Below are 25,616 nucleotides of genomic sequence, written 5' to 3' on the forward strand. Positions count from 1 at the left end.
AACTCAGCCGAGCCGAGGCGAACCGAATCCAGCCGGGCCGAACTTAGCCGGGCCGAGGAGAACCGAACCCAGCCGAGCCGGGCCGAACTCAGCCGAACCCAGCCGAACTCAGCCGAGCCGAGGCGAACCGAATCCAGCCGGGCCGAACCCAGCCGAACCGAGGCGAGCCGAGCCGAACGCAGCCGAGCCGGGCCGCCCCATACCTGAGCGGGGCGCGGCGGAGGCGGAGCGGCGCTGCCTCCTCCTCCTCCTCCTCCTCCTCCTCCTCCTCCCCCCCCCCCCGCCGCGCCGCTCCCTTCCCTTCCCTTCCCTGCGCCCCGGCCGGTGGCGGCGGGTGTAAAGGTCGGTCGGTCCGTCCGTCCGTCCGTCCGTCCGGCGGCGCCGCTCGCTGCCTGCCGGCCCCATGCCCCGCGCCTAGCGCCGCCCGCCCCGGCCATGTCCGCCGCGGAGCTCTACACCAAGGTGAGCGGGGCGTGGGGGGGGGAGTGGGGTGCGTGTGTTTCGTAGTCGTGGAAGGGTCCCGCAACTTTCCCCGCACGCCCTCGGGACGGCGCCCGGGGAGCGGCGGGGACCCCCCTCCCGCGCATCGCCTCCCCCGTGGGTACGGGGAGCCGGGTCGGGGTCCCCCCCCCCCCCCCAATTCCCCGGGGGCGAGCGGCCCCTCTCGGGATTTCACCCGGTCGGGTGAGCGACGTGGCTGGTTTTCTGCCACGGGAGAAGGTGGGCTTCACCCGTGGGTCGGCGTTGGGGCAGCGTTGGCCTCGTCCTTCGCGGGGGTCCGCCACCCGAGTGGGCGAACACGCAGCTAAAACCCCCCTCAGCTTCCCAAAACCCTCGTGGAATAATTTTTCCCCACCCTCATACTCCTAAAGCACCTTCCAGAGTCCTCACAACTGCCGTAACTCCCTGAAACGCTCCGAAGGTGCCCAATTTCCAGTCGCCTTTTCTTTCTCCGACTCCCCAGTATAACCCCTTGGTGGGGGTTCGACCGAACGCACCCGCTTCTTCGGGGCAGCCGGGGAAGGTAACATGGCTGATGGCCTCGGCGGGTGCTGTGCGCCGTGGGGCCGGCGCTCGGTGTGCCAGCGGGGTGGCAGCCGGCCGCCCTCGCCATCGCTTCCCGGAGAGAAACCCAGATTTGCTCTTAAAAAGTAGCCGTTGTCACAAGGGAAAGCTCAGGTGCTGATTTTTTAAGAGAAACTGGGATGCTGACAAAATATCACCTTTTTCTTTTTTTTCTTTTTTTTTTTTAATTATTTGGTGGCTGTGGGATACTCGGGCAGGGTTCGGGGTATCCCCGCTCCTCGGCCAACGCGGGCTGAGGATGCACCCGGTGTGGTTTGAAGGTTTCTGCCCCCTTCCCAGCGAGAGGTTTGTGGCCGGAGAGATCTTTGCTGACTGTCTCGCTGATCCGCCTGGTACGAAGCGATAACGGATTCGGGGGAGAGCCCTCTCCCTGCGCTCCGCGTCTTCCCGAGGCTAGCCGGGAGCGCTGCGGGCAGCCAGGATCCAGGGAATATGCTTAGTAAAAACCATCAATAACGGTAGGCAGGGGCTCATCGAGAAAAGTGCTTGGCTTCAGACTGGTTTTTGCTGAAAGACTGTAAAGTGTCAGCGTTGTCTACTGTAATAATGAGAATTTCAGTGTTTTAAATTCTCCCTGTGACCATGGTCAGCGGGGAGATGCTGCCAGATTGGCACCAGCCCTCTCAAGGAACCACTTTTTGTCTCCGTGCCAGTCTCCCAGCCTTAACTTTGCTGCAGATTTCTGCTTCCTCAACTCATTTTCAGGATGGTTTTTATGTAATATTGGGAGTTGCCGCTTATTTTTTCTGCCGTTGATATCAAACGGATGTGGGATGAAGTGCGAATCTGACGGCTCCTCCTTTGAACCTCTGAATTAAAGAACCCCGCCGGATTGAGCAGGGTTCTCCGTGAGCGGGCTGACCTCCGTCCTTCTCAGGCGCTCTTCAAAAGCAAAGTCTCAGGTTTGAAAACCCCTTTTTTCCTTTGGAAAAGCTGAAGGGGAGCACCAGGAAAGCCGTGGCTGAACCGCTCCGACGTGCCGGCCGGAGCATCTCATCGGGCGCGGATGCGATGGCAAGCGTCCCCGGGGAGGAGGGAGGCTGGCCGCAAGCGCTGTGTTATCCCTATCTATGGGCTGGTTATAACAACCAGGGTAATTGATTCTTAACCCGATGATCAGGTAATTAACCTGTGCCGTGTTTTTATGTGAACTTGATGAGGTTTATACTCCTGTTGATCTGTTGAATGGATAAAAGATGCCTGCTGGGGCATTGCTTGTGATCGCGTTGCTGTATCTTTTTGACAAGGCATTTGGGAAGTGATGGGGATTTGGTGACAATCTGTGCACGCCATTAACTTTTAATTTATTTTTAATAACAACGATTTTTTTCTTTGAGAGCTGGTGCTTCAGCACTGGCCCTTCTGTTTGTGTCCGTTTGTCCTGTGGGAACATTTTAGGGGGAAGGGTGGTGTGGTGGGGCCACTGATGGTGCCTCAAGCTATCTGTGGGGCTGAGCCCTGGCGTTGCAGTGAAACTTAGGACTGTCCTGCTGGGTCATCTCCTGCGTGGGGCCTCTTTGCCAGCTCTGGGCTTTGAAGCAGCAGGAAAATGTTTCCTGTGACTTTGAGTATATAAGAAAAAGAGCAAAAAAGGCTTTAAAAAACAGAACAAAGCCTTAAGATGCTGAGCCTGAGGGTGTGAGTTCCTGATGGAGGTCCCTGAGATGAAGCAGATGTGTTTTTTTCCCTCTAGCTTGCTCTTGGAAAGCGTTAAGGAGGGTCCCGGTGCTCTCCTGCGCATCACCTCTGTGCGGATGCGGGCGTTTGGCCCCGTGGCCTGATGCTGCGCTGGGCACTTACAGCTCATACACGGTAGAGGCCTCCGAGAGCGTGGTGGGGAGAAGATAACCTGCTGCGAGGGGCGCCCTGCCCCCAGCAGTCGGGCGTTGATGCACCCCTCTGTGCGTGGCTACCAGAAGGTGCGTTAACGGAGTAATGTGGGAGCAATCGGAGGAAACAAGGGGTAAAAGCATGGGAGAGCTTTAGTGGGGTGTTATGGGTCAGGAGATGGCTTTCCAAGCACAGAGGTGCAGCCTCCTGGATAACCTTGTCGGCAGGGTGGGGGATGAGGCTTTTTGTGGGAAGATGCAAAGGGAGGGAAGGCGGACGATCCAGCTCACCGGAATCAATACAGCTGTCTTGCTAAAAGCCTATCGATCCGATGTGTGGTGTTGCATTAGCGCAGCCACCGCGGTACCCTCCTTGGAGTCCTTCCTCCTCCTGGTTGAGCCAGGATGAGGGAAACTGCTGGGGAGCAGCTTCAGAGCAGCAGAGTGGGACTTCTTAGGTCCTCCCACCTCTCCTCCTTGCTGGGCTCTCAGGGAGCTGCTATGTGTTGTGTAGAGAGCCCTTAACTTCCACTTGATGCTTGCAGAAGATCTCCTGGAACCTTATGGGACACATAATATTTTCTCGGAGCTTAAGTTCATGCTTGTTAAACCATGCTGATGAATTTGCTGTGTTAGATTCGGTGCTGTCCTGAGGAGCGCTTAAACTGGAGAGGAACCCATCCTGGAAACACCAGCAGCTCTAAGTTGATGGTGAAGGTCCTCTCTGTGTGATGGGTCCCCTGTGCCACTTTAAGAGCAGGGATGACTGGTGTTTAATAGCCCTCATCAAACAAGATAATTAACAGCTGTGCCTAATTATGAGCATGTGAGTGGTTCCAAAACTACATCAACCTTCAAGCATGTAGCACTCCACTTGAGTAAATAGTTTTGGGGAGACTTATAATACCCTTCTCACTTGTGATGCAGTACCTGGGGACTTCAGGATTATCTAGCTGTGGATTTTATTTTGTTGAAGAAACAAACATGAGTTTAGTGTGGCTTGGGTCCTAGCAGAAGAGGTAAAAGGTGAAGACCTGGTCCCGGAGCCCCTGGCCCCAGTGTGTGCGAGAGGAGGAGGGGAGGCAGGGGCATCGAGGACTCCTGTGTGTAAAAAAGAAAAAAAAAAAAGAAAAAGAAAAAGGAAAAAAAAAAAAGCCTGTTCCGGATGGGGAACTGATGGAGGTTTGCCTAACCTGTGTATCGCCCAGTTACCCTGTTCAAACAGCTTTCTAAGGCTGCCTGGGGCTGGTCCTGCTCCTGCTGTGTCCCTGGGATTCCTGCTGGAGTGTGTGGCCTTGGTGGGACGTGCCCAGCTGCAGTGCTGCCCAGCCAGACTGGTTACAGCTGGGCAGGGGAGTTGCTCGAATGCTTTTTAGGTGAAGCAGGAGGCAAAGGCAGCTCCCTGCATGTAACGCTCTTCCCTTCCTCTCCAGCCAGAGCCCTCCAAAGAAACCTGTTGCTGATGCAGCTAAGCTTCAGCCAAGGTACCTGCAGCCCCATCCCCGTAAGCTTGTGCAGATGCCGGCATTAGTCTGTAACGAGATAACGGGGATGCTCTCCTCCTCTGAGCTGGGTGCTGGGCAGGGTGGAGGGAGGACGTCACCCCTGGGAGATGCCATCTCTGACGGTTTGATTTGTAGTATTAAACTGGAGATTAGACTTGTTTGCCTGTCTAGCCTTTGTGGTTGTGAGGTGAAGCTCTTCGTATTATTAAAACAAATATAATTGCTTTTGCTTCTGGGTGTTCTGCTCTCTTAAAGGGACTTCTTAAAATATGTTAATTGTTAATTCAAGCATAGCCTCTGAACCTTGTGCGAGGCAGTGCTCCTGCTAGGCTAGGGTGTAAGCTGTGCCTTTCTGCTCCTGGGGTGTTGTGTAGCTCAAGATTCTCTCTTCAGAAGGTTTGCAAGCTCTGGATGAGTAAGAAACCAGGATATTTATTAATTTTTAAATTTCTTTTCCTGTTGTGCAAAGTGCCTGTTATTTGCTGAGTATTTTTTAACAGATGATAGAACTTAATGCATTGAAAAATCCTCTCAATGGCTAGTGTTGGATATAGAAAACTCTCTGGTTTTAACTTAAAGTTGCTGTATTAAATAAAGTAGCTGGAATGAATTGGTGGTTTCTGAGCCTGGGGAGAAACTTTAGAAAAGTGAATATAGCCAGTGTGAGCACACACTGATTGAGTCAATGAATTGGCATAAACCTGCTGGCATAAAAACCTTTCTGAAAATGATTTATCCTTCAAAGCTCTGGGAGGATTTATCCTTAGCGGGTGCCTGGGTGTTGGTCCGGGGTTGAGGAGCGGCTGGGAAGGAGCAGAGAAAACCTGTGTATTATGTAGAAAAAGTTTTCGGGATTAAGTGTGCGGAGCAAGGGAAGTTTGGGATTCAGTCCCAGGACATCCATGGGACCTGTGCTGCAGTGCTCCTGAACTCCTGCCTCTACCATTTGCAGCTGCTATTAGGAAAAGCAGGTTATAGTTGAAGGTTTTGGGATTATTTTTTTTTTTCTTCTTAATTTTAGATTATGAGAACATGTCTGTGGGAGGGACATGTCAAGGGCAGGGAGAGCTTGGAGGCCATGCTGGGATTTTTATTTGAAGATGGGGCTGTCTTGCCGAAGGAGCCGGATCCGTTGGCATCCGCGGTCTCCTCCTGATCCTGCCTTGTTATTAGCTGCAGTTGCAGAGAGAAAATCATTGAAATGTAAAATATGATTGCTCTGGCTGCTTCTCTGCAGCTGGGGACCATGCCAAGGGCATGGCCACCTCCACAGCAGCTTGGGGACCTCCTCGGCTTCCCTGGCACAGCACGGAGGGGATAAACACCCAATTTCGGCTCTGCTTTTAAATACCATTCAGTCCACTGGCTACATGGCCTTGAGTGGGTGCAAGGAAGGTGAGAGATGGGTGCTGGTGGCTTTGTGGACATTTCCCTCCCTTGGTGGGTAGGAGATGGCTGGAGTTTGCCCCATGTTCTGCTGGAGTATGACTCCAGCAGGGCTTGATTCCTGCTTTATGCCTTCTTGCTGGTTGGGATTAGTCAACTCACCTTTTTTAAAAAATTATTTTTAAGAGTATTAGGGCAGAAATTGTTTTAAGGGTGCGAAATTGGGGGCGAGGTGGGGAGGGAAATCCCAATGCAGCCAAGCTCAAATTGCAGCAATTTGTTGGGTTAAATCCAGGGCGAAGGATGGAAACCTGGGGACAGCAACAGGTCTGGAGCCCAAGGCAGCAGGTGGCTTGTTCTGATGCTGTGGGGTGCGATGGGATGAGTCGGTCCTACCCTTTTCTGCCCTGAGGATGGAGTTTAACCAAGGGTATTGTCAAAGGCAGCCTGGCTGCTGTTGAGGAATGTATTTACAAGGGAGGATTTTTGCTGTGTTGTTTTTCTCTGCTGCCAGTAACCAGGGGTAGAAAATGACCCTGAACGTGAATGCATGTGTCTCTTCTGACGACCAAGAAAGAAGGCTATGTATGTTTGTATCTGTATTTTTTTTTTATATGTATATGTTTGAAGCTGATCTCAGTTTGCTGTAGCGCAATGCAGTTCTAGGCACGCTGGACTTTCACTTTGCATGCCAATTAGTTTGTAGCTCTGGCCACAAAAATAGCGTACCCATATTGTGATAGTTGTCTGGGAAGTAAACCACAGGAGTAGCTCAACTTTAGCGTGAAGGTGGACTTTGGAACTTCTGAGTTAATCGGTATAATAAATAGCAGCTAGTGTGGGGGAAACCCTGAGCTGGGTTTTTTTGGTGGTGTTGTCTGTTCTTTGACCTGTTCTGCAAACAGAGGCATTTCACAGTGGTCACAGGAATATCGGCGTGAACTACAATTCAGGCCAGGAAAATGACTGCTTTTATTGCAGCAAAACCTCAAGCTTTGGCAGACACCTGAAATGTTTGCGAAACATTTTAGAGAAGAATTTGCTATTTAGCAGAACAGAAAAAATCCCCTGTAAGCTTTTTGTGTCTCAAGTTGGTTGTGTAAAGCAACTGCCCTCGTACGCCTCTGGCCCACTGTAAGACACATCTGGCTAGGCTGGGTTTTGGCTTAGCTTGGTTGGCTTTAGCTTAGCTTAGCTTTCCTTCAGAAGGGCGCAGAGACACGTCCAGAGGTGGTAGCAGGGCTTGGAAGGACCAGGGGCCGATGGGTGATTGATTCCATGTGGCCTTTCTTGTTTCAACGCTCTTTAGCATGATGCCCGGGACATGGTAAACTCATCAGTTTTATTAATGGGGCTATTAAGGATTTGGCATTTCTGCTCTTTGCCTTTCCTGCAGTATCCAGAGGGTTTGGAGAGGAACATCCCTACAGGGGAGAGCCTGCAGCCTGGAAATATGACCTTTTTCCCAGCTGTGCTCTTCTTTTGTCCTTGCTTTGTCCATGTCCAAAGTCTTCTCCAGCTGACTGAAACCTGTGAGTCATGGGAATAGATTAGATGTGTCAAAGGCTGGACTGTAGAACTACAAGAACTATAAGCAACATTGGTCTATAAACCCTTACTATAAGGAATATAAGCCCTCAATTGCAGGGTATGGCCCCAAACCTGCAGGGTGGTGGGATGGTGGTGCAGCTCCTCCAGCAGCGTGTGTTCCTGACCTGCTGTGCCACCATCCTTCACCACTTTTAACCAAATCCCAGCTGATTTTTTTTTTTTTAATTTATTTTCTTTTCCACAAGCAGTTCTTTTTTTTTTTAGTAGTGGCTTTTAGTTCTCTGTGCTTGTCTGTATGAAGCTGGTGGTGCTGTTTGGACATTCAGTCCCTGCTCTGGCAATTACAGATCACCAACTGTATGATGTAACGCATCTTGCTGCCCTCCCCAGCTCTGTGGTACAGGGCAGGTTGTACGATACTGTCGTCATCTCCTCCTTAATGCACGGCCATTGCCTTCTCCTTCAGTCCATGCTCACCATATGAGCACTGGTGGTGGTACCAGTGGGGTGGTTTTGTGTTGTCTGGGTGTTGGTGTGCTCCAAGTGTTTGGTGCTAACGTAGCTTGGCTCCTCAATAGACGTGTGCTGTGTCCACCTGTCCATCCTGCCTGTTGGATGTTCCTGTTGGCTCTCATTCATCCTTCTGCCAGTGAATCTCTGTTTCCCACGTGCCCCTGGCTTAGCTCTTCCCTGAGGACACATCTTCTCCATGCTTGAGGTTGACCAAGCCTTTCAGCTCGTGACCGTTTTCCATCTTGCCAAGCCACAGGCAGCCCCGCGGGGCTGTCGGGCTCCACGAAGAGACACGTTTCCTTCAGTGGCTCCACTGAGGTGCGGAGCCAGCGCGTAAACCCAGCTAATCCATACCTTCACTCTTCCCGTGAGTCATCGCCCAAGCTGCCTTACGATAGTCCCGCTGAGGTGCTGGTAGGATGTGCTACCCACCATTTACAGGGCCGTTGGAGGCAGGATGTGCTGTGGATGAATCACAGCACTACTTATCAAAATGACATGTTACATCTCGGGGATGTGTCCTGGCGAGTCACCACTCTTCAAAGAAAAAAAGACCCTTAATATATTTAAAGATGGGTTTTAAAAATCACAGGGGACGGTGAGGGGAATGTCTGGTTTCTTCTGAAAGCCCCACAGGGATGATTTTAGGTGGCTCAGGCAAACCTCCAGCTACCAAACCCCTGAGCAGGCAGGACATGAGCAGGCAGCTGGCATGTGTTTTAGCAAATGAGTGTTGAAAACTGTTTAAAAAGAAAAAAATTGAAGCGTGATCCCTGCGCCTGACACGAAGCTGGTCCTCGGTGCTACACCCCAAGTGAGCAGAAAGTTGGCGTAAGCATATCTCAAGGCAGTGAGTGGCTGCAAAGATACCAAGATGATGGAAGCTATAATTTTCAATCTAATTAAGCTGAGTAACTCCCTCATGGATTTATGCTTCTTAATTACTTTGAGCTCTGATAACACGGGTGCTGTGGGCATTGCTGGTTTTGCGCAGCGGGTGTGATGTCCAGCCGAGGTAGAGGAGCGGTACCCACCAAGCGCTTCTGGGATGGAGGGGGTCTCTGTCAAGGACGCTTAATCTCCTGGCGGAGCGGGGATGGAGAGCTGGAGGTGGCTTTCACGTGACAGTACTGGACAACTGTGGTCTTGGATCGGTCCCGCATCTCCTGGTAGGACCACGTGTCCTGTTCTAGAGACAAGGTGGAGGTGCTGGAGAGGGTCCTGCTCCAGACCCACGCAGACCTCGGCAGGAGCCAGACGTGTCAATACTGGTGCAACTCTCACCAGCCTTTCCCATGGTCGTGGAGTGCCTCTTTCTTGCCTAGCTGATGTCTGCTTTCACCACCACATTCAGTAGTAAGAAATAAAATAACGAAGGAAATGAAAGACCGAGTGCTTGGTCAATGTCTCATGTCACTGTGCTGTCCCCTTGCTTGCCTGGCCCACCTGGCCTGGTAAGAAATAGCTTCTCTGCTGGGATAGACTGTGAACACCTGCGCTACCGTCCTGTAGTTAATGGTACCAACAGGGCATGTTTTGGCTGAAGCAAAACCTTTAACACAGCTAAAAAGCTGCTCTGGAAGCCATGTCTGCGTGGGGTGTGAACATCTCACCCGCAGGCTGGTGGAGAGCTGCCCTTGGGGCTGTCTGCAGGGACTTCCTTGCTCCAAATATTGGGGTTTTCTCCCCCAGATTCTGGCTTTGCAAAGATGCAATTTGCTTTTCTTCTCCCGTCTGGCCGTGGCAGCTGAAGTGCAGCTGGGGACATGTCGTTTGTGGCTGGATGGCTTGCAGGGGACCGAGATCCTTGGGTGAAGGACTCTGCTTTTGAGCTGGACCTGCCCTTGGATCTCCTGCAGCATGTGTTTTTGTGGCCCCGGGCATTATAAAGACCCTGACCAGAGAGATAAGGAAGATCATGGCTTGCTTCTGTAGACCCTAGAAGTACCAGTTTTGAAATCTCTTGCTCTGTTTTCCTTCTGCTTGTTTTCTTTTTTGTTTTCCTTTCTAAAGCCTTTGTTTTTGTTCGGATCCTGCCCTGGCAAGGTGATAACTTGTTCTTCTCTGCGCAGAGTGGTGAGATGAATGCTTATGCTTCATCTGCCCTGCCATGGAGGACAGAGGCAGAGCTCTTAAATAAAAGACTTCCTTAAAAAAAAAAAAAAAGGAGGAAAAGAAAAACCTGGGTGTCTTAAAAACACAAAACTGAATTCTAGAAAATATTGATGCTCAAGGTTAAAGGGCTGGTGCTTTGGTGCAGCTGGTGGCAGGAGCGGCGGTGGATTTCAGCCTCACAGTGCTGCTGCTGCCCTGGGGGTGATTTCTGCCGCCCGGCCCCTCGCCTGCTCACCGGGAGCTGCTTTGAAGCCTCGTGCGCTCTTGCTGTGCCAAAACAAACTCCGAGTCGAGGCTGTCGGAGCTAATCTTCATCCTTTCACGCTTCGCCCTCCCCGCTGGTGTTTTGGGGAGTGATGGCTGTGCTCGCACCCGCTTATTTTAGGGGAATCCCTCCCCGGTGTGGGAGTGTGGGGACCATCCCTGTGGTGCCAGATGGAGACGAGCGGTGCTCCCCAGCTTTGAGAAACCTGAAGTAGCCATTTGCTTGCCCATCAAGGTGGGGCTTAATCATCTTTAGGAGTAGAACTTGCTTGGATTTGCCTTTCAGTACCCGGCACTCCATGCTGGAGAAGGTGGGATGCCTGAGGCTGTTTGAGGCTGTGCAATTTCTTGAAGCTCCCAAAGAGCGAGCTGTGAGCTGCCTTCTCCTCCCCAAGCACTGCTGCACCAGCGTTTGCATCCCAAAGTCCAGCATCGAGCAGAAAAACCGCTGATCTCCCCCCCACGCAGCCTCCCTCGAGCCCTTCTTTTTGTCCAAGACATTTTTTGTGCAGAGATCCATATTTTTTTTTTAAAAAAAGTCTATTCTCAGGAATAGAATATTCTCTTTGGCAATGCCAAAAAGTCTGTAGGCTCCAAGATTTTACTCTTTTAATATTATTTTTACTTATTTCTTATTTTTTGACCGAAAAAGGTGCTGTCTCCTGGCAGTCTTTGCTCTGGTACAAAGTTTCGGCACTGGAAGGTCACGTGAAGTAAATCAGCAGAATGCAAACCCTGCTGTTACTCGCTAAACTTTGCCCGGATCTCATCTAATCACTGACCTGATAAGTACCGAGGAACTCCAATTCTTTTCCTGCGAGGAGGGAGCTCAGCTCCAGTCCCCAGGGCAGCGCTCGTCCCGGCTGAGCATCTTCCCGGGGTCCTGGCATCCTTCTGCTCCGAAGGATGATATTTTTAAACCCTTTGGCTATGAATTGTGTCCGAGCGATTACTTGCTGTTATATCCTAATTTTAAATTGTAATTTTATTTTTGAGTAGCAGGTTTACTGCTTTTTCTCCATTTTCTTTTTAGTCTCAGATGACTCTGCTTTAATATCGGAGCATTTGCGAGGTAGTACCCAAATTTAGGCTGCCGCTCATTTCTAGTGCAATGGTTTTTGGTGCCCCTGTGTGAAGAGCACATTGGATGTTGTGGCTGATAGAAAATCCCCAGGACCATGGTGTGTGGACGTGTGTGTAATTCTCGGGCCACGCTGTTTGTAAATTAGTGAGGTTTCATCCTTTTAGCAACTCTGATGGCAGTTTCTTGTCTCTCCGCATTCAGTACTAAAGGCTGAATGTTTCTAAGGGAAACACCTTCCAACAAAACAATTCAGTTTTCCTCGGTAATATTTTGGGGGACAATCTGTTGGCGACTATTTTATCCGGCGTAACATCTCTCGGCTTATAACCCTCTTTGATGTGGCTCATTCAGGGGAAAAATGGCATTACACACTACCTCAATCACTCAGATGTCAGAGAGGATATCGCGTTTGACTAATCAGGGGAAATTTGGGAAGATTTAGTAATGCCAGGAGACGTGACCCACTTTCAGATAAATGCTTTTCAGACAATAGAGGTTGAGCTATATGGTGGGGGAGGGAGAAACATTCACAGAGTAGAAATAATTAATTGTTATTTATAAGTTTTAAATTTTACTTTATTGTGCTGACCCTTTCTTAGGTTCGGGACATATTTTCTTTCTCTTTTTTCCTCAAGAAAAAGAAAATGCTGGCACTAACTGGTTTTCAACAAATCTGGGTTATCCAGAGATGACTGTCCCCAGGCTGCGGATGCCCGTCACCTTTGGGATGCTCCCTTGGGCACGGTGGGTGGCTGATGGGTGTTGGGTGTTGTGCTGGGGAGCTGTGCTCCAGTGCGTTGTGGCTCTGGTTCAGCTGTTGGTGGCCGGCGTTGGCTGGTGATGGGGAATCTGAACTGGGAGTTTGCCTTGAGCGTCCCAGCTCAGGAAGGTCCACCTGATGAAGTCCATCTTAAGCACATAAGGACCGAAGAATATTAATCCATAAAGCCAGGTCTCTGTGTTTTCTTCATACCACAAACCTTAATGTGCTTCATCCCTATTCTTTTGTTATTACCACAGAATCATTAAGGGTGGAAAAGACCTCAAGCCCAACCCAACACCCCCAGGCCTCCTAAACCATGGCCCCAAGGGCCACGGCTGCATGTCCTTTGAACCCCCCCCAGGGACGGTGACTCCCCCACCTCTCTGGGCAGCCTGTGCCAGGGCCTGACCGCTCTGGCAGGGAAGACATTTCCGCTCATCTCCAACCTAAACCTCCCCTGACACAGCTTGAACCAGTTTCCTATCGTTCTATCACTAGCATTGGGGGCGTCTGGCCAAAACAGCAACTGAAATTGCAGAGGTGTAGCAGTATGACCTTGTAAAACTGTGAGAAAGCCAAACCTGATGCTTAAATTTGTACTATGTAAACTTTTTATTCAAAGACAACAAACGCAAGCGTTCTTCAAGTAGTAGCTACTCAATTTTCAGTGCTGCAAGTTCTGTCAAGCAACTTGTGGCTGTTTCTTTGCGCAAGGCTTTACCTTCGCAGCCACGTGAGCTGAGCAAAACCAACTTCGTCATCTTAAAATTTCTTATAGCTGCTTATTAAAAATAGCTTTACAACCCTTCCAGAGTATAGCAACAAAACTTCTCTCTCAATTTCACATTGGAGCTAAACTCCAGCTGTATCTTGAAATTTGCCGTGCAGGTGTGAATGCTGAATGTGACGGAGCAATGCACAAGCCCGTCAGCGGGAAGATGTGCTGTGCTGCATGGGCAGTGTTTTTTGGGGAAAAAGACTCAGTCCTAGGGATGTGCTGGAACTGCTGCTGGTTTCTGGATGGGAGGGTCCAAGTTTTCAACCTTTTCTTGCTATTTTTGAAAACAACCTTTTGAATGCTCATTCAGCTGTAGGTGGTTTTTAGTGTTCTGTTTTTGCCTGTGGCCATGGATGTCATTGCTGTGTCTTCCACAGGGGGAAAAAAATACCCAAAGCCCTTGTTTTTGAAGTAGATCCTTGAATCTTGTTCTTTTAAGAGTTACGTGGTAAGCTTCAAGAATCCTTACCAAGCAGGTTAATGCTTTCCCCAGGTTAAAGTCTTGGCTCTTCTGCCTTTGAGCTTCAAAGTCAGTAGACTGCAGTTTTTTGGATGCATCTCTGTTGGTAAACGCTGCTTAAAATGCTGTTACAGTGATACCTGGAAGATGCGTGGCTCTGGCTCTTGTCTAAATAAATGCATTTCCTTTGCACATACCTCTGTGCTTGGTGAATTGGTTGCTGGGGTGTTCATGGGGGCTCTGATCTCCAGGTTACGGTTGTGCCCTGTGAAGTACTCAAGTGGAATTTCTGAAGTGTTAACAGCGGATGGTGAAGGCCTGACTGAAGTCATGTGTGGTGCTGAGAGCTCGTGTGATCTTTGGGTGACTCAGGAGTGATGGTACCCGATCGGGCAGGAAGGTGGTCTTGGTGGTTCAGTGGGTGCTGGTGATGCTGATGCCTCCCTGCTTGCTCTCACGTGCCTGGGAAGGAGCTGGAAAGAGCTAAAATATATCTGGGATCTGTACAAACCTGTCCTGCAGTCAGGCTAAGCTTCAATATGGTTAATTTGTCTGGGAGGGAAGAGGCCCTTTTGGAAGGACTTGGCTGCACTACTCCTGCTCACACAAAACGTATGTAATATAGCAAGTCAGGACAGAGCAAAATGCAGTGGCCAAGGCCTGAAAGAGCCAGCCTGGCAGCTGGATGTGCTGGAGATGAATGCAGGTCTGATCCGTGGCTCATAATTTAAAAGCTGAATAGCTTTTGAAACACCCTAAGAAATGGAAGAGGCCCTGGCTGCACCTGCTTTAACTGCTTTAACCCCATAAACAGTTCTCACCCTTGTCTCTTAGGTTTTGCATGTAATTTATATCTGCTTTAAAAGTTGGCTGCTGCATTAACACAGTTGTCCAGTGCCTGTGATTCAGGCTTGGAGGAGTTTCTTGGGACTCATAGCACCCATCCAAGGGATTCACATTAGATGGTTTTGTTGGGTTGTATTACGGATGTTTAAGCTGTTTTATGGAAGCAGGCCAGTTAAAAATGGAGACTTGGCTTTTTTTCATCCTTAATTTCCAGGCAGAGCTTAAAGGTGAAGCCACTAGAGAACCATGTGTAGATTTTGTACTCTGGTAATAAACCTGCAGCGAGGGGGTGTATGGGGCCTCCTTCTTCATCCCATAAACATTTTCTTGATTGCACTGAACGTGGGCAGCCAAGGCAGGAGTAAAAATATGGTAGTGGCCTTTAGCTGCTAAGCCAGCCTTGAATATTTGGGGGGGGTGGAGTGACATGTGAAATCTTGATGCGTCCCTTCAATTACCACGTTGCTGATGCTGGTGGTGATGAGCAGTGTCCTTCCCACCACGCACAGAACCCAGACTGGTGGGGGTTGGAAGGGCCCTCTGGAGCTCACCCCGTCCCACCCCTGCTGGAGCAGGCACCCCCAGAGCAGGGGCACAGGGCCGCGTCCAGGCGGGGGGTGAATGTCTCCAGGGAAGGGACCCCACAGCCTCTCTGGGCAGCCTGTGCCCCTGCTCTGGCACCCCACAGCAAAGGGGTTTCTCCTCACGTTCAGGGGGAACTTCCCGTGTTCCAGCTTGTGCCCGTGGCCCCTTGGCCTGGCGTTGGGCACCACTGAAAAGAGCCCGGCCCCATCCCCCTGACACCCACCCTTCAGATATTTATAGGCACCGATGAGACCCCCCCTCAGGCTTCTCTTCTCCAGGCTGAACAAGCCCAGGTCTCTCAGCCTTTCCTCACCAGGGAGATGCTCCAGCCCCTGATCCCCTTGGCAGCTCTGCGCTGGCCTTGCTCCAGCAGTTCCCTGCCCTTCTTGGACTGGGGGGCCCAGACCTGGCCGCAGCCCCCCAGATGTGGCCTCACTGGGGCAGAGCAGAGGGGGAGGAGAACCTCCCTCGCCCTGCTGGCCACGCTCCTTTCCATGCCCCCCAGGGCACCGCTGGCCCCCTTGGCCCCAAGGGCCCGGTGCTGGCTCAGGGTCACCTCGCTGCCCCCCAGCACCCCCAGGGCCTCTCAGCAGAGCCGCTCCCCAGCAGGTCCCCCCCAGCCTGTGCTGGTGCGGGGGGCTGTTCCTCCCCAGGGGCAGGACCTGGCACTGGCTCTGGCTGAATCCCACGAGGCTCCCCTGGGCCCAGCTCTCCAGCCTGGCCAGGGCTCGCTGGGCGGCAGCACGGCCTCTGGTGCATCAGCCGCTCCTCCCCGCTCGGGATCGCCAGCGAACTTGCTGAGGGGTCGCTCTGTCCCATCATCCAGGTCACTGATGAATATGTTGGACAGGGCTGGACCCAGCACAGACCCCTGGGGAACACCACTAGTGACAGGCCTCCATCCAGACTCTGCCCCATTGATCACGACCCTCTGAGCTCTGTTGTTGAGCCAGTTCTCTGTCTACCTTACTTTTCTCATCACGAGCCTTGCTGAGGGCTTCTTTCACCCGTGAAGATGCCGTGAGCTTCCCAAATAAGAGCCCTGAGCTCCCTGGATGGGGTTGGCAGTTGCTGACCTCTCTGCTTCTCTTGCACATCACAAAACTTCCCAGTTTGGGGGATTTAAACAGTTCCTGGGGATGTTTTTTGCATTTGATTTCTGCAGATGAGCATATGACACTGGGGATAAATTTACTGTAGCAATAAAGCACATATTAGGAGCGATAATAAAATTAAACTGCATTAGTCTGTTTAGCTCCTGGAGCAGCCACTATCCTTTTATTTTGTGACGGGGAGAGATTTGCAACTTGTTTTCCCCAGCGTTGGTGCAAAACAAGATGTAGGCTTTCTCCTGTGCATGCCGACCCTGAAGGGAGTTCAGAAGTGTCAGAGGAGCAGGGAAATCCCAGCTTGTGAGCTTTCCCAGCCAGTGTTTCTCACTGGAAAGAGGTAGTGGGGTATGCTGAGGTTTGATTGTTTCTTTTAAAACCGGGCCTAGCTTTTTGGCAGTGCTTTGGTAGTAGCCAACAGAGGGAAAACCTCCTCTGAGAGCTGGCTAAAATACCCTTTAAACAGGTTAAGCTGCTTTCCTATGAAAAGAGCTGTTGTGAAAAGCAGTCCCTTGGGGTTTCTCACTGGGACATCAGTGCGGGCAGCTGAAATGAGTTCAGTTTGTGGCCGTGCTGTGCCCGTCAATGACAGCCACGCTGTCGCCTGCTCGTGCATCGCTGTGGCCATCGGTGCTATTTTTGCAGACCTTGCAAAGACTTGGGCAGCGTTGTCTTTCGGCTGAGGAGGCTTCTCCGAAACGTATTATCCTGTAGCTCAGATCCACATTCCCATGGCTGGAAATGCCAGAAATGGAGGGAGCATGGAAACGTGGGGGCTTCTGCACTGCCTCCAGAGCGCAATGATTGAAAGCATCAAGGAAAAGCAACAGGAGGTGACTGGCAGGTCCCAGGGCGTTGGGCTGAGCTGGTTTTGCTCTGCAAGGTTGCTTGGCACGTGGCTTTCCAGCGTGGTGCAGTTAATGCTGGGGACATCCTTTAGCTTTGCATATGGAAGTGACCCTGTTTAGCAAATACAATACGGGGAGGACAGGGGAGAGGAGGGGAAAGCAAATATTTGCATTTCTGCTGTTGAACCCACCTCACTGATGCTCTGATAGGACCTGCTCCTCTCTCATTTGAGTCTCTGCTCTTACTAAAGTATTTCTGAGTGTACTGTTTGTTTACTGAAAGTGGGTTTTATCTCCACCGTAGCTGGGAATAGGGAAGCTGTGCTTTAGCTGTAGCTTTAATAATGCTCTGATAAGGGTTCGCTGCCGTCCTTGCCGGGAGAGCCGGCTTATCGGGGAGTGGCAGGGTGAGAGGTGCCGCGGGGAGGAGGAAAACTGAAATGGTGGCAAAGACCAGTTGGTGTTTGACCGTCTGCTTGGCTGAGGGTGGAGGAGGTGAAGAGGGTGGGCATGGCCTTATATTTGGAAAACAACCATGCACTGCTTGTCTCCCGGGATATTGAGGAAAAGCAGCAAGGGTGTGACTTTTTTGTGATCAAAATTGAATCTTGGTGACTGTTGTATTCGCCAAGTCATTGGTTTGAAGTTCTTTTATTCCTTAAACATCCCATACCCAAGTTTGCTATGCTTCCTTGTTGTACGTTATATTCCAATAATAATGGTGATTTGAGACTTGCATCTCATATTCTGAAATTTCTGGGGAAACAGGTATTGGTGATACCTTTGCGGCTTTAGGGGAAGAGGGAGTTAGGCCAAGTGGAGAAGCTTGGGCTGTGATGGAAACCCCATTCAGCTGAGCTTTGGATAACTCTGCAGTTTTCCATATGCTTTGGGTTCTTGGTGCTGCCTCAGTGAGGTCACCGTCCCCCGTGGTTGTCCCTGAGCTCTGCTTGCCTTCCTGAGACGGTCTGAAAAGCTAAAAGCATGAGTTAAGGCTCTTCTGACCTGGTAGCTGATGAAAAATTCGCTCTGAATTCTAATTCCTACTGCTGTGGCTTCATTTTATAAATATATATGTGTGTGTGTGTATTTAGATATATAAAATAACCTTTTCCTCAGGATTTCTACTTAAGGACTGCTCTGATTTTATCAAAAATGCCATGTTAAATACCTCTTGCTTGAGTAAAGGCTTATAATTGTGCTTAAAGCGCAAGAATACTTGGGTGTATACTGATGTCACCTAGGAAAGCATAACTTCTGCGTGATGTAAACAGGAGAAAAGAAGTGACCCTTGTCTCCCCAGCCTCACCCAGGCGGGTGGGGGAGACTTTTCCTGTTCTTCCAGGCAGTTTTGACATGTATGGAGAATAACTGAGGTTCAGATCATGAATTCAGTGTAATCCCGTGGTCGTGCTTGATGCTTCTGATGATGAAGACAACTTTGCTTCTCAGTAGGTCGGGTGGTGGGATCATGGCACAGGCAAGAGGTGCCTGTGGTTGTATGTCTGAAAAACTGGCTCCATTCGGGGCAGTAAGTCAGAAAGCACCTCTAACTGTCCAAGGAGAACGTTAAAATACCTCAAACCCTTGCAGTCATACCGTGAAGCAGGGCTAAGGTTGCTCTGGGAGTTTTCACTTTGCATTTCTTAAGCTCTGGGAATTCAGCTCTGTGGGTCATGTTTGGCTTGCGGATAACAGCAGCATCATCTCTTTAAATTACTAGTTGCCTGTGATTATCCAGAAACAGAGTCATCATTTACGCGTGGCATACAGGGAAGAGCACTGCCTGCCGGTCCCTCCAAAAAGGACCTCTATGCCATTTATTTATGGGCATCAAAAATAGATCATGCCTTGATGGGATCTCTTCTGGGCACCTTCCCAGGGCTGGCCATGCTGCCGACACCAAGGGGCTGTGGTCCTTTGTGTGGTGCCGTCACGTGCTTGTGCCTTTGGCTTTCAAATGATGCCAGGTCCCCTGCAAAGGGGAGGCCCTTTAAGACCATCTCCTGTGCTGGCATTTGCTTAAAGCTCCAGAGCTTGTGCAGCATTTAGCACCATGTATGTGGGGGAACAGAGCTTCAAAACTCAAGTTTTAGGCATTTGTTAGAAAGCTCCTACTAAGACTATAAGCAAGAGATTTTTCTAGACTGGGGAAAGAAACATTGCAGCCTACTGCATCATGGTTTGTGCCCTGAACGTTGCTTGAGGTTGATCACTTCTGACTCATCCATTGAACAGTCGCATTTATGCCGAGACCTTTTACGGGACAAAGAGCCTTCATCCAGCATATCTTTCACTTATGGCCAAATTTTGAACATGGCATGCACTTGAAGATGCTGGTGGGCACCTCACCAGCAATGGCTTAACAAGAAATGCCTGTGAAGAACATAATGTTGGGTGATTTCTATAAATTTAATGTTGCTGTTGAAGAGGAGGTAGATGAGCGTGATCTCTTCTCTTGCAGCCTGTTGAGCTGACAGGCGTTTGGCTTGCAACAGCCTGTTTTTCCCATTAGCTGCTGGGAGGGAGCTGGTGTGGACGCACCACGCTGTGAAAGGCAATGGGATTTCAAAGGCTAATTGCTGTGGAACTTGAAACAAGTCCTATTAAGCAGCTATTGTCAAGGCGGGGATGCTAAAGACTTTGGAAACGGTTCCCAAAATACAAATTTGGATTCATTGCACGCCAGCTATTAAGCAGAGAAGTCTCTGCTGGTCTGCGTGTAAGGTTTGAGAAGGCTGAAGAAAGGGTTTGGGGGCTGTAGCGGTGAGGAGGGGCACGCCTTGTCCTCCGTGACTGCCTAACTTCCCACCGCGTGTGGGCAGCCCCAACACGCTGTGTAATTTGACATTTCCCAGGACTGACACACTGACGTGTGCTTTGCAGATTGGGTGGCTGCAAACAACGGCCAGATGTGGTGATCCAAACAGGGATTTTTTTTTTCCCCTTAAGAAAGCACCTAAAAATACTCTTTTTTTGAAAGTTTGTAGCAGACTGCAATTTCTCCATGGTGTGGGATGGGGAAAAGACCTTCTAGCCCAAGGGGGAGAGGAAAGGGGGGGGCAGCTGGAAGAAAGAGCAGCTATGAAGAGACATGGGTTGCTTCAGGATCTCTCTGGTTTTTGTAGATCCCATCTGCTGAGCAGGGTCCTAAATCACTGCTGCATGTGTGAGTGCACATAGAATCACAGATGGTTTGGGTTGGAAGGGACCTTTCAAGGCCATCTAGTCCAACCCCCTGCCGTGAGCAGGGACATCTTCAACTCGATCAGGTCGCTCAGAGCCCCGTCCAACCTGGCCTTGAGTGTGTCCAGGGATGGGGCATCGACCACCTCTCTGGGCATAACCACTAATTCCCCCTTTGATGGCTTTGGAGATCCCGTGGGACAAACCCATAATGTGAGTGATGCTGTGGGTTATCTGGGGCTTCATGTGACCCTCTTTGCCCATGGTGGTGGCTGAAGGTAGCTGCACCAGTTCAGGTGTCCCCATCCAGCTACTGGACTGTGGGGTTTGCAGGAGCTCAGGTCTTGGGGCTGAATATTTCATTGGAAAGGGCAGAAATTTTGGGGCTTGTACGTTATGAGCTGGGAACTGGCAGCACAGTTTGTAAAAGCTTCGCTTTCACAGCAAAACAAACTGGGATAACATAATGTTTCTTTAATTTTTCCCCCTTGTTTTATCTATCTACGTAGCAAAGTATGGAGTCATTCCCTAGAGGAGAGAAAAAGTTGCAATGCAATGAGGTAGAGATGGATCCAAGTTATGGTTTTGCCCTAACTCGCGTGAGCCACTCTCCGTGTCTCAGGGGTTGTCTTCATGCACTCTTAAACCACTATAACTTCGGGGTGTATTTTCATTTGTTGGGCTGCTTTTCTAATTAGTTTTTTTTTCCACAGTTTGGGTGGTAAGAGTAGGTTTCACTAGTTTTGGTTGAAACAGGCTGTAGTCCTTAAGCTGTGCAGGTGGGAGCCGGTGGCTTCAAGGCAAGTGGCATTGGCTGAAGCATCACCATAAATGCTTGTTGCTCCTGAAGAGAAATGCATCCCTTGGATGTGAACTGGGTTTCCCAGTCTTGGAGCAAAACCCCTTGAGGCTGAGGTGGAGGATGTGTAGAGGGATGGAAATCTTGTATCTGGGGTGTCCTTGGGATGACGCGATGCTGCTGGTGATGATGGGAAGAGCCAGAGCTGAGCCGTGGCTGCATTGAAACTGCGCCTGCCTGTGCCCAGAGGTTGCGTGTAACCACCTGGGAGGAACAAAGAAATGCTCCTGTAGCTTGGGGAGGGATGTTTAAATGAGTAAATACATCTTCTGCTGGGATATGGATGTTGTGCTGTGCGTCGATCCAAGAGACACGCAATAGAGTGGATTTGCTATGGGGGTGGGGAAGAAGCAGCACCTGGTGGCTGTGATAGCCTTTTTAAAAAAATTCATTTTTATTTTCTCCCTATGCTTGGGGTGTTCTGCTGGGTGGACATTTCAGTGTTTCATGAGAGCTGTGTTTGATCTGCGTGGGAGCCTGTGTTTGTGTGCTGCTGGGGCATCCGCCCTTCGAAGGGGAAGAGATAACCTTGGATTTGCCTAACGCACGGGGGACGTTACCAAGTCAGGGGAGAAATTCAAACCAGAAGGTGAAGGCTAGAAAAGACGCATTTGGTGGTGTGGTTGTTTTTATATATATATGTATTTTTTTTAAGCGGGTGCAGTTGCCCTTCTTGCAACCCTTCCTCCGCTTGGGGAGCCTTCTGCATTTTTATCTCCTTTATTTAGCCCTTCCTGCAGAACACAACACTTCTGCTAATGGCATCGCCTCCCAAATCTCCTCCTGTGATTCAAAATTCGGGTGGACAGAGATTGCTTTTTCCTCCATCCTTCCTTATTTAAGCTTTAGTCTCCCCCATATTTATTAGACAAAATTGTATATAGGATTTAGGGGATGGTTTTCCAGGGAGCTGCTGTGTGGTATAAGAAAGAGGCTGCAGGATATAAGTTCTGGAAGATCTGAAAAGCCAAAATCTCACTATTTTAGCTGGACAAGCTGAAGTTATAAGGAAATAAGGAGGAAAATGTAGGTGATGGTCTAGCCATCCTGTACTTTCCATTTCATATATTAAAAAGGAAAGTACCTTTTGTTAGAGCTTCCTTGGAGATGTATTTTGAACCAATTTCAGTTTAGCCATTGCAAAATCTTGCTTATTTTCTTTGTCTCACTGGGGAGAAGAGACAAAATATATGCAGTAAAATAGAATAACTCATCATACAAGTGTGCATCTGTGGCCTGGCACATGGACAGCCCTGGGAGAAGTGGAGCCGGGCACAAGTCACGCTCCCAAAGACCTGGAAACTACTGCAATGAAATGGAAATGCAAGAGCAGTCCTTCCCTCCAGGAGACCCTTCTTCTGCCCCCCATTCCTAAGCAAATGAGGGTGTATGAATAGTTATTCACCGCTTCAAATATTTTTAATTAAAAAGTTATTTATTCCAGCTTTTCTCTTGACCACTGGTGCTGTTCTGCAGGCATCGAATGTCTCCTTGCTAACAAACCTTATTGCTGGAATTTTTTGAATTATAACCGGGAAAACATTGCTTACTTAAATCCTCGGTAATCAGCTGGTTTGCCTTCAGTTGCTCGGTAAGGAAGAGGATGCAGAGGTGGCCCAGGGGCCTTTCCAGCACACCCCTCTGCTTGGAAAGGGCTGAAAAAATGTCCCATAAATACAACTGTAGGTCAAACCCCATTTGAATTCAGCGTGCACGGTGTGATGCTCCAGGCGGGTTTTTGATGCCTGAGTGCTGGCGAGGTGAGGGATAACTATACAGGTTGATTAATCCAATTACTTCTTTCTAATAAGGTTGAAAATCCAGTCCGGCAGAGAGGTTGCTCTACAACTAAAGGTAGATTTTGGCGGTGCTCTTCGGGCATGGCAGTGCCCGGTGGGGGGAGGATGGCTGAGTGCTTGAGCGGCGGGCGAGGTGGCGTGTACCCTGAATTTCAAGAAGGTGCTTGTGACACTGTGAATGCCACGTGTGTTACTGCAATTACAGCCTAGAAGCGGCCCCTGTTTTTAATTTTTCTGGCTGAAATTCCTGGTGTCCCCTGGCTGTGTCCTGTGGCTGGGGCTGCCCTGCCCTGTGCTGCTGTGCCCGGCTCTTCCCGGGATCATTTTAATATAAAATCATGTAATGGAGGGTAGTGACTGCACTGAGGAAGGAACATGCTTGAGTTTCCCTAAAGCATCGTGAGGCTACGCTGTAGATAGAGGACTGTGAAAACCTGGGGTGAAAGGCCATTTTTAAACTACTTCATTAATAATCAAATGAATATGGTGTATATTGAGCATTTTTTGGATCCAGCCTATGTTCATCAAGGTTCTTACGTGGAGTTCAGACGGAAAACGGGACTGCGACGACAAGATTACACAACAGTAATGCTCAAGGTTTTGATTAATTGAGAATTAGTCGAGAGAAGGGTAATTAATGCTAATCAACAGGGATTTGCAGGAAGTAGCCTGGAAGGATTTAACTTTTGCAATATGACAGGCTGTTTGGTGAAAGTTGTCCTACGGGGAGACTTGACCCCTGCATGGGTTTTTAATTAAAAAAGAGGAAAAACAAGTCTGTAAAACCCTGGTAACCCTTACTGGAATAAAAAAAACCTGCCAGTATGGCTGAGTTGGGACCATGGGTCTCATCCTGATTCCCCTTAGACACCAGGTCAAGGATTTTTTTTTTTCTTGATCCTGTGCAATGTGGCAATTCTTTTAAATTAATGATTTGGTAGAAGAGGTAATGAGCACTGGAGAAGCTGGGCCAGGTGCGTGGTGCTGGAGTGTGGCTGTGAACATCCCATGGGTGCTGGGCCCAGGGGAGATGCCTGGGAAGGGGGTGTTGAGTCCCCTGCTCCAAACTGCTGCTGCCCCGATGCCTGCAGCTCTTCCAGGAGGAGCTGCAAGTCAAGTGCGTGATTATTTGGGTTGGCTTTAGCACCATGCTTTTTGTGCTTCCCCAGGGACTCGGCAGTGATTTAGAGGGTTTGCAGAGCATCCCTCTTTTTGGCAATGTGGCAGAGACTGGATGGTGATGTCTTGGATGGATGGATGAGTCTTGTAGAGCAAAGGGTGGGTATCTTGCAGAGCTGAGCCAGGCCTGATAGAAGAGAAATTTGGTGCTTGCTGGGCTCATTGGGATGGTGATCTCCTACTCCTGGTGCTCCTGGGACAGGACCTGGAGAAAGGTCTCCCACCCAGCAGACCAGTGGCTCGTGTCTCTTGGTGCATCTCTCTAATGCTGGTGAGTATTAAGTTTTGGAGGGGCTTTGCCAGGGTTCGTAGCAGATCCTCCAGTGGAGCGCGTGCTTTAAATCCAGGCTTAAGACATCTGGAGGGGCAGCCCTGCCTTGTACCCCGTGATTTTATCAGTCTCCTGGCTGCATCCTTGCAGCAGGCAGCAGCCTGCCTGTCCCACTGCCAGCTCTCAGCCTTCGCTAGTGCTTCTTCAGAGCAGCCAAAAGCGAAGGGCTCCTGTGCTCAACCTGATGCGAGGCTGGAAAGGCACTGTTGCAGGAGGAGATGGGCATTGAGTCCTTGAGTGCTGCCATCTCCAATTAAAGGGGCACAGCCCTCCTCCTGTAACGTCTCAGGCTGCTGTGAGATGGTTCTTTAGCAGAGATGCAGGCGATAATGCACATCCCCTGTGGGTGAAGTCTTGTTCATCTTGGCAGAGAGGTTTGGTTGTGTTGTTTCTTAAAGAATAGAGGAGCAAAGTAAAAATACAAGAGTTGTTGCACTGCCCAGAGCAAATCTCGGTCTCTCAACCTATGAGGGGTTTGTTCCCCAGCCCAGGAGGGGATTGCTTTTCCCCCCAAATTAGGACAAAATCACTTGTTTGCACTGCCCCAAAGCACCCTGGGCCTCTACCTGGTTTTGCAGCATCTAATGGCTTATTGCAAGAAGGATTTTGCATTTCAGCCCATTGCCGCGGTAAGAGCGGGGCTGCTTGTGCACCCGGGACCTTGGCACTGAACCCATCAGTCTTAATTAAGCCTGCAGTAACAAGTGTCGCTGAGACGCTGCGGAAAAAATGGTAGGGGACAGGATGGGAAAACACGAGTTGGCTGTTAGTTACATGTGAGACTATTGATTGGTCCTGGAAATCATCCTGGAAATCATGTTTAATTAAAGCAAAGCCTTCAGGATGGAAATACTGGGGGTACGCTTGGTGTCGGGGCTCGCCTGCAGCCCCGCTTTGCTCAGTGCTAGTTTTACCTCTGCTGCTGGTGAGAGGAGGCCTGTGCAGTGATAAACCGAAGCCTTTTCAACCCCTCTTCATTAGAAATGCTGTTAACGAGCTGGGGGATAAATGCTGCAGATGCTGCCTGTCCGAGCAGCTGAGCAGTGCTCAGCTGCTGTGACACTTTATGCAAATCGTCATCTGGATTAATTTGGACAGGGGAATAAAATTCAGCAAAGAGAAATAGAGCAGATTTAGCGCTGGTGGGAGACGTGGAGCCATCCGTCAGTGTGACAGCTTTTCAGGGTGGAGGAAAATATCCTGGTACCTAGGAGGCATCAGCAAAGCATGTGCTTTGCTAGCTCGAATCCAGCGACCCCTGCAGCGCTTTGGGATGAGCAGAGAAGCTCCCCAAAACTTAGGAGCCCAGCTTTGATGCGGGCATGGTCTGGGTGTCCGTTGGTGTGCTTTCCCTGGGTCCGTCTCTGTGCTGATAGCATGAGGAGGATGGGGAATGTGAGGCGCGGTGTAAATTGTGCTCAGCTGTTTGGGTTTGTGCGTTTTTATCAGTCCTGGGAAACATGCAACTTGCTTGTTCTCATCTTGAGGAATTAGAGGTGCTTCTGCAGCCTGCTGTTGTCTTTCCCTTTTCGTTTAACAC

At 49.9% G+C, this 25,616-nt stretch overlaps 1 protein-coding gene across 1 annotated transcript in view; it reads left to right on the top strand.

Annotated features, from left to right (window-relative positions):
• The first annotated feature begins 286 nt into the window (after window positions 1-286).
• The window catches only part of MYO5B (myosin VB), a 160,558-nt gene continuing 135,228 nt past the window's right edge, over window positions 287-25,616 (top strand). The window contains exon 1 of the mRNA XM_064438928.1: window positions 287-462. Within this exon, the coding sequence (XP_064294998.1) occupies window positions 436-462 (27 nt within the window). The 5' untranslated portion in view covers window positions 287-435. The remainder of the gene's footprint in view (window positions 463-25,616) is intronic.

This window comes from Phalacrocorax carbo, chromosome Z, assembly GCF_963921805.1.
Source record: "Phalacrocorax carbo chromosome Z, bPhaCar2.1, whole genome shotgun sequence".
Lineage (NCBI taxonomy): Eukaryota > Metazoa > Chordata > Aves > Suliformes > Phalacrocoracidae > Phalacrocorax > Phalacrocorax carbo.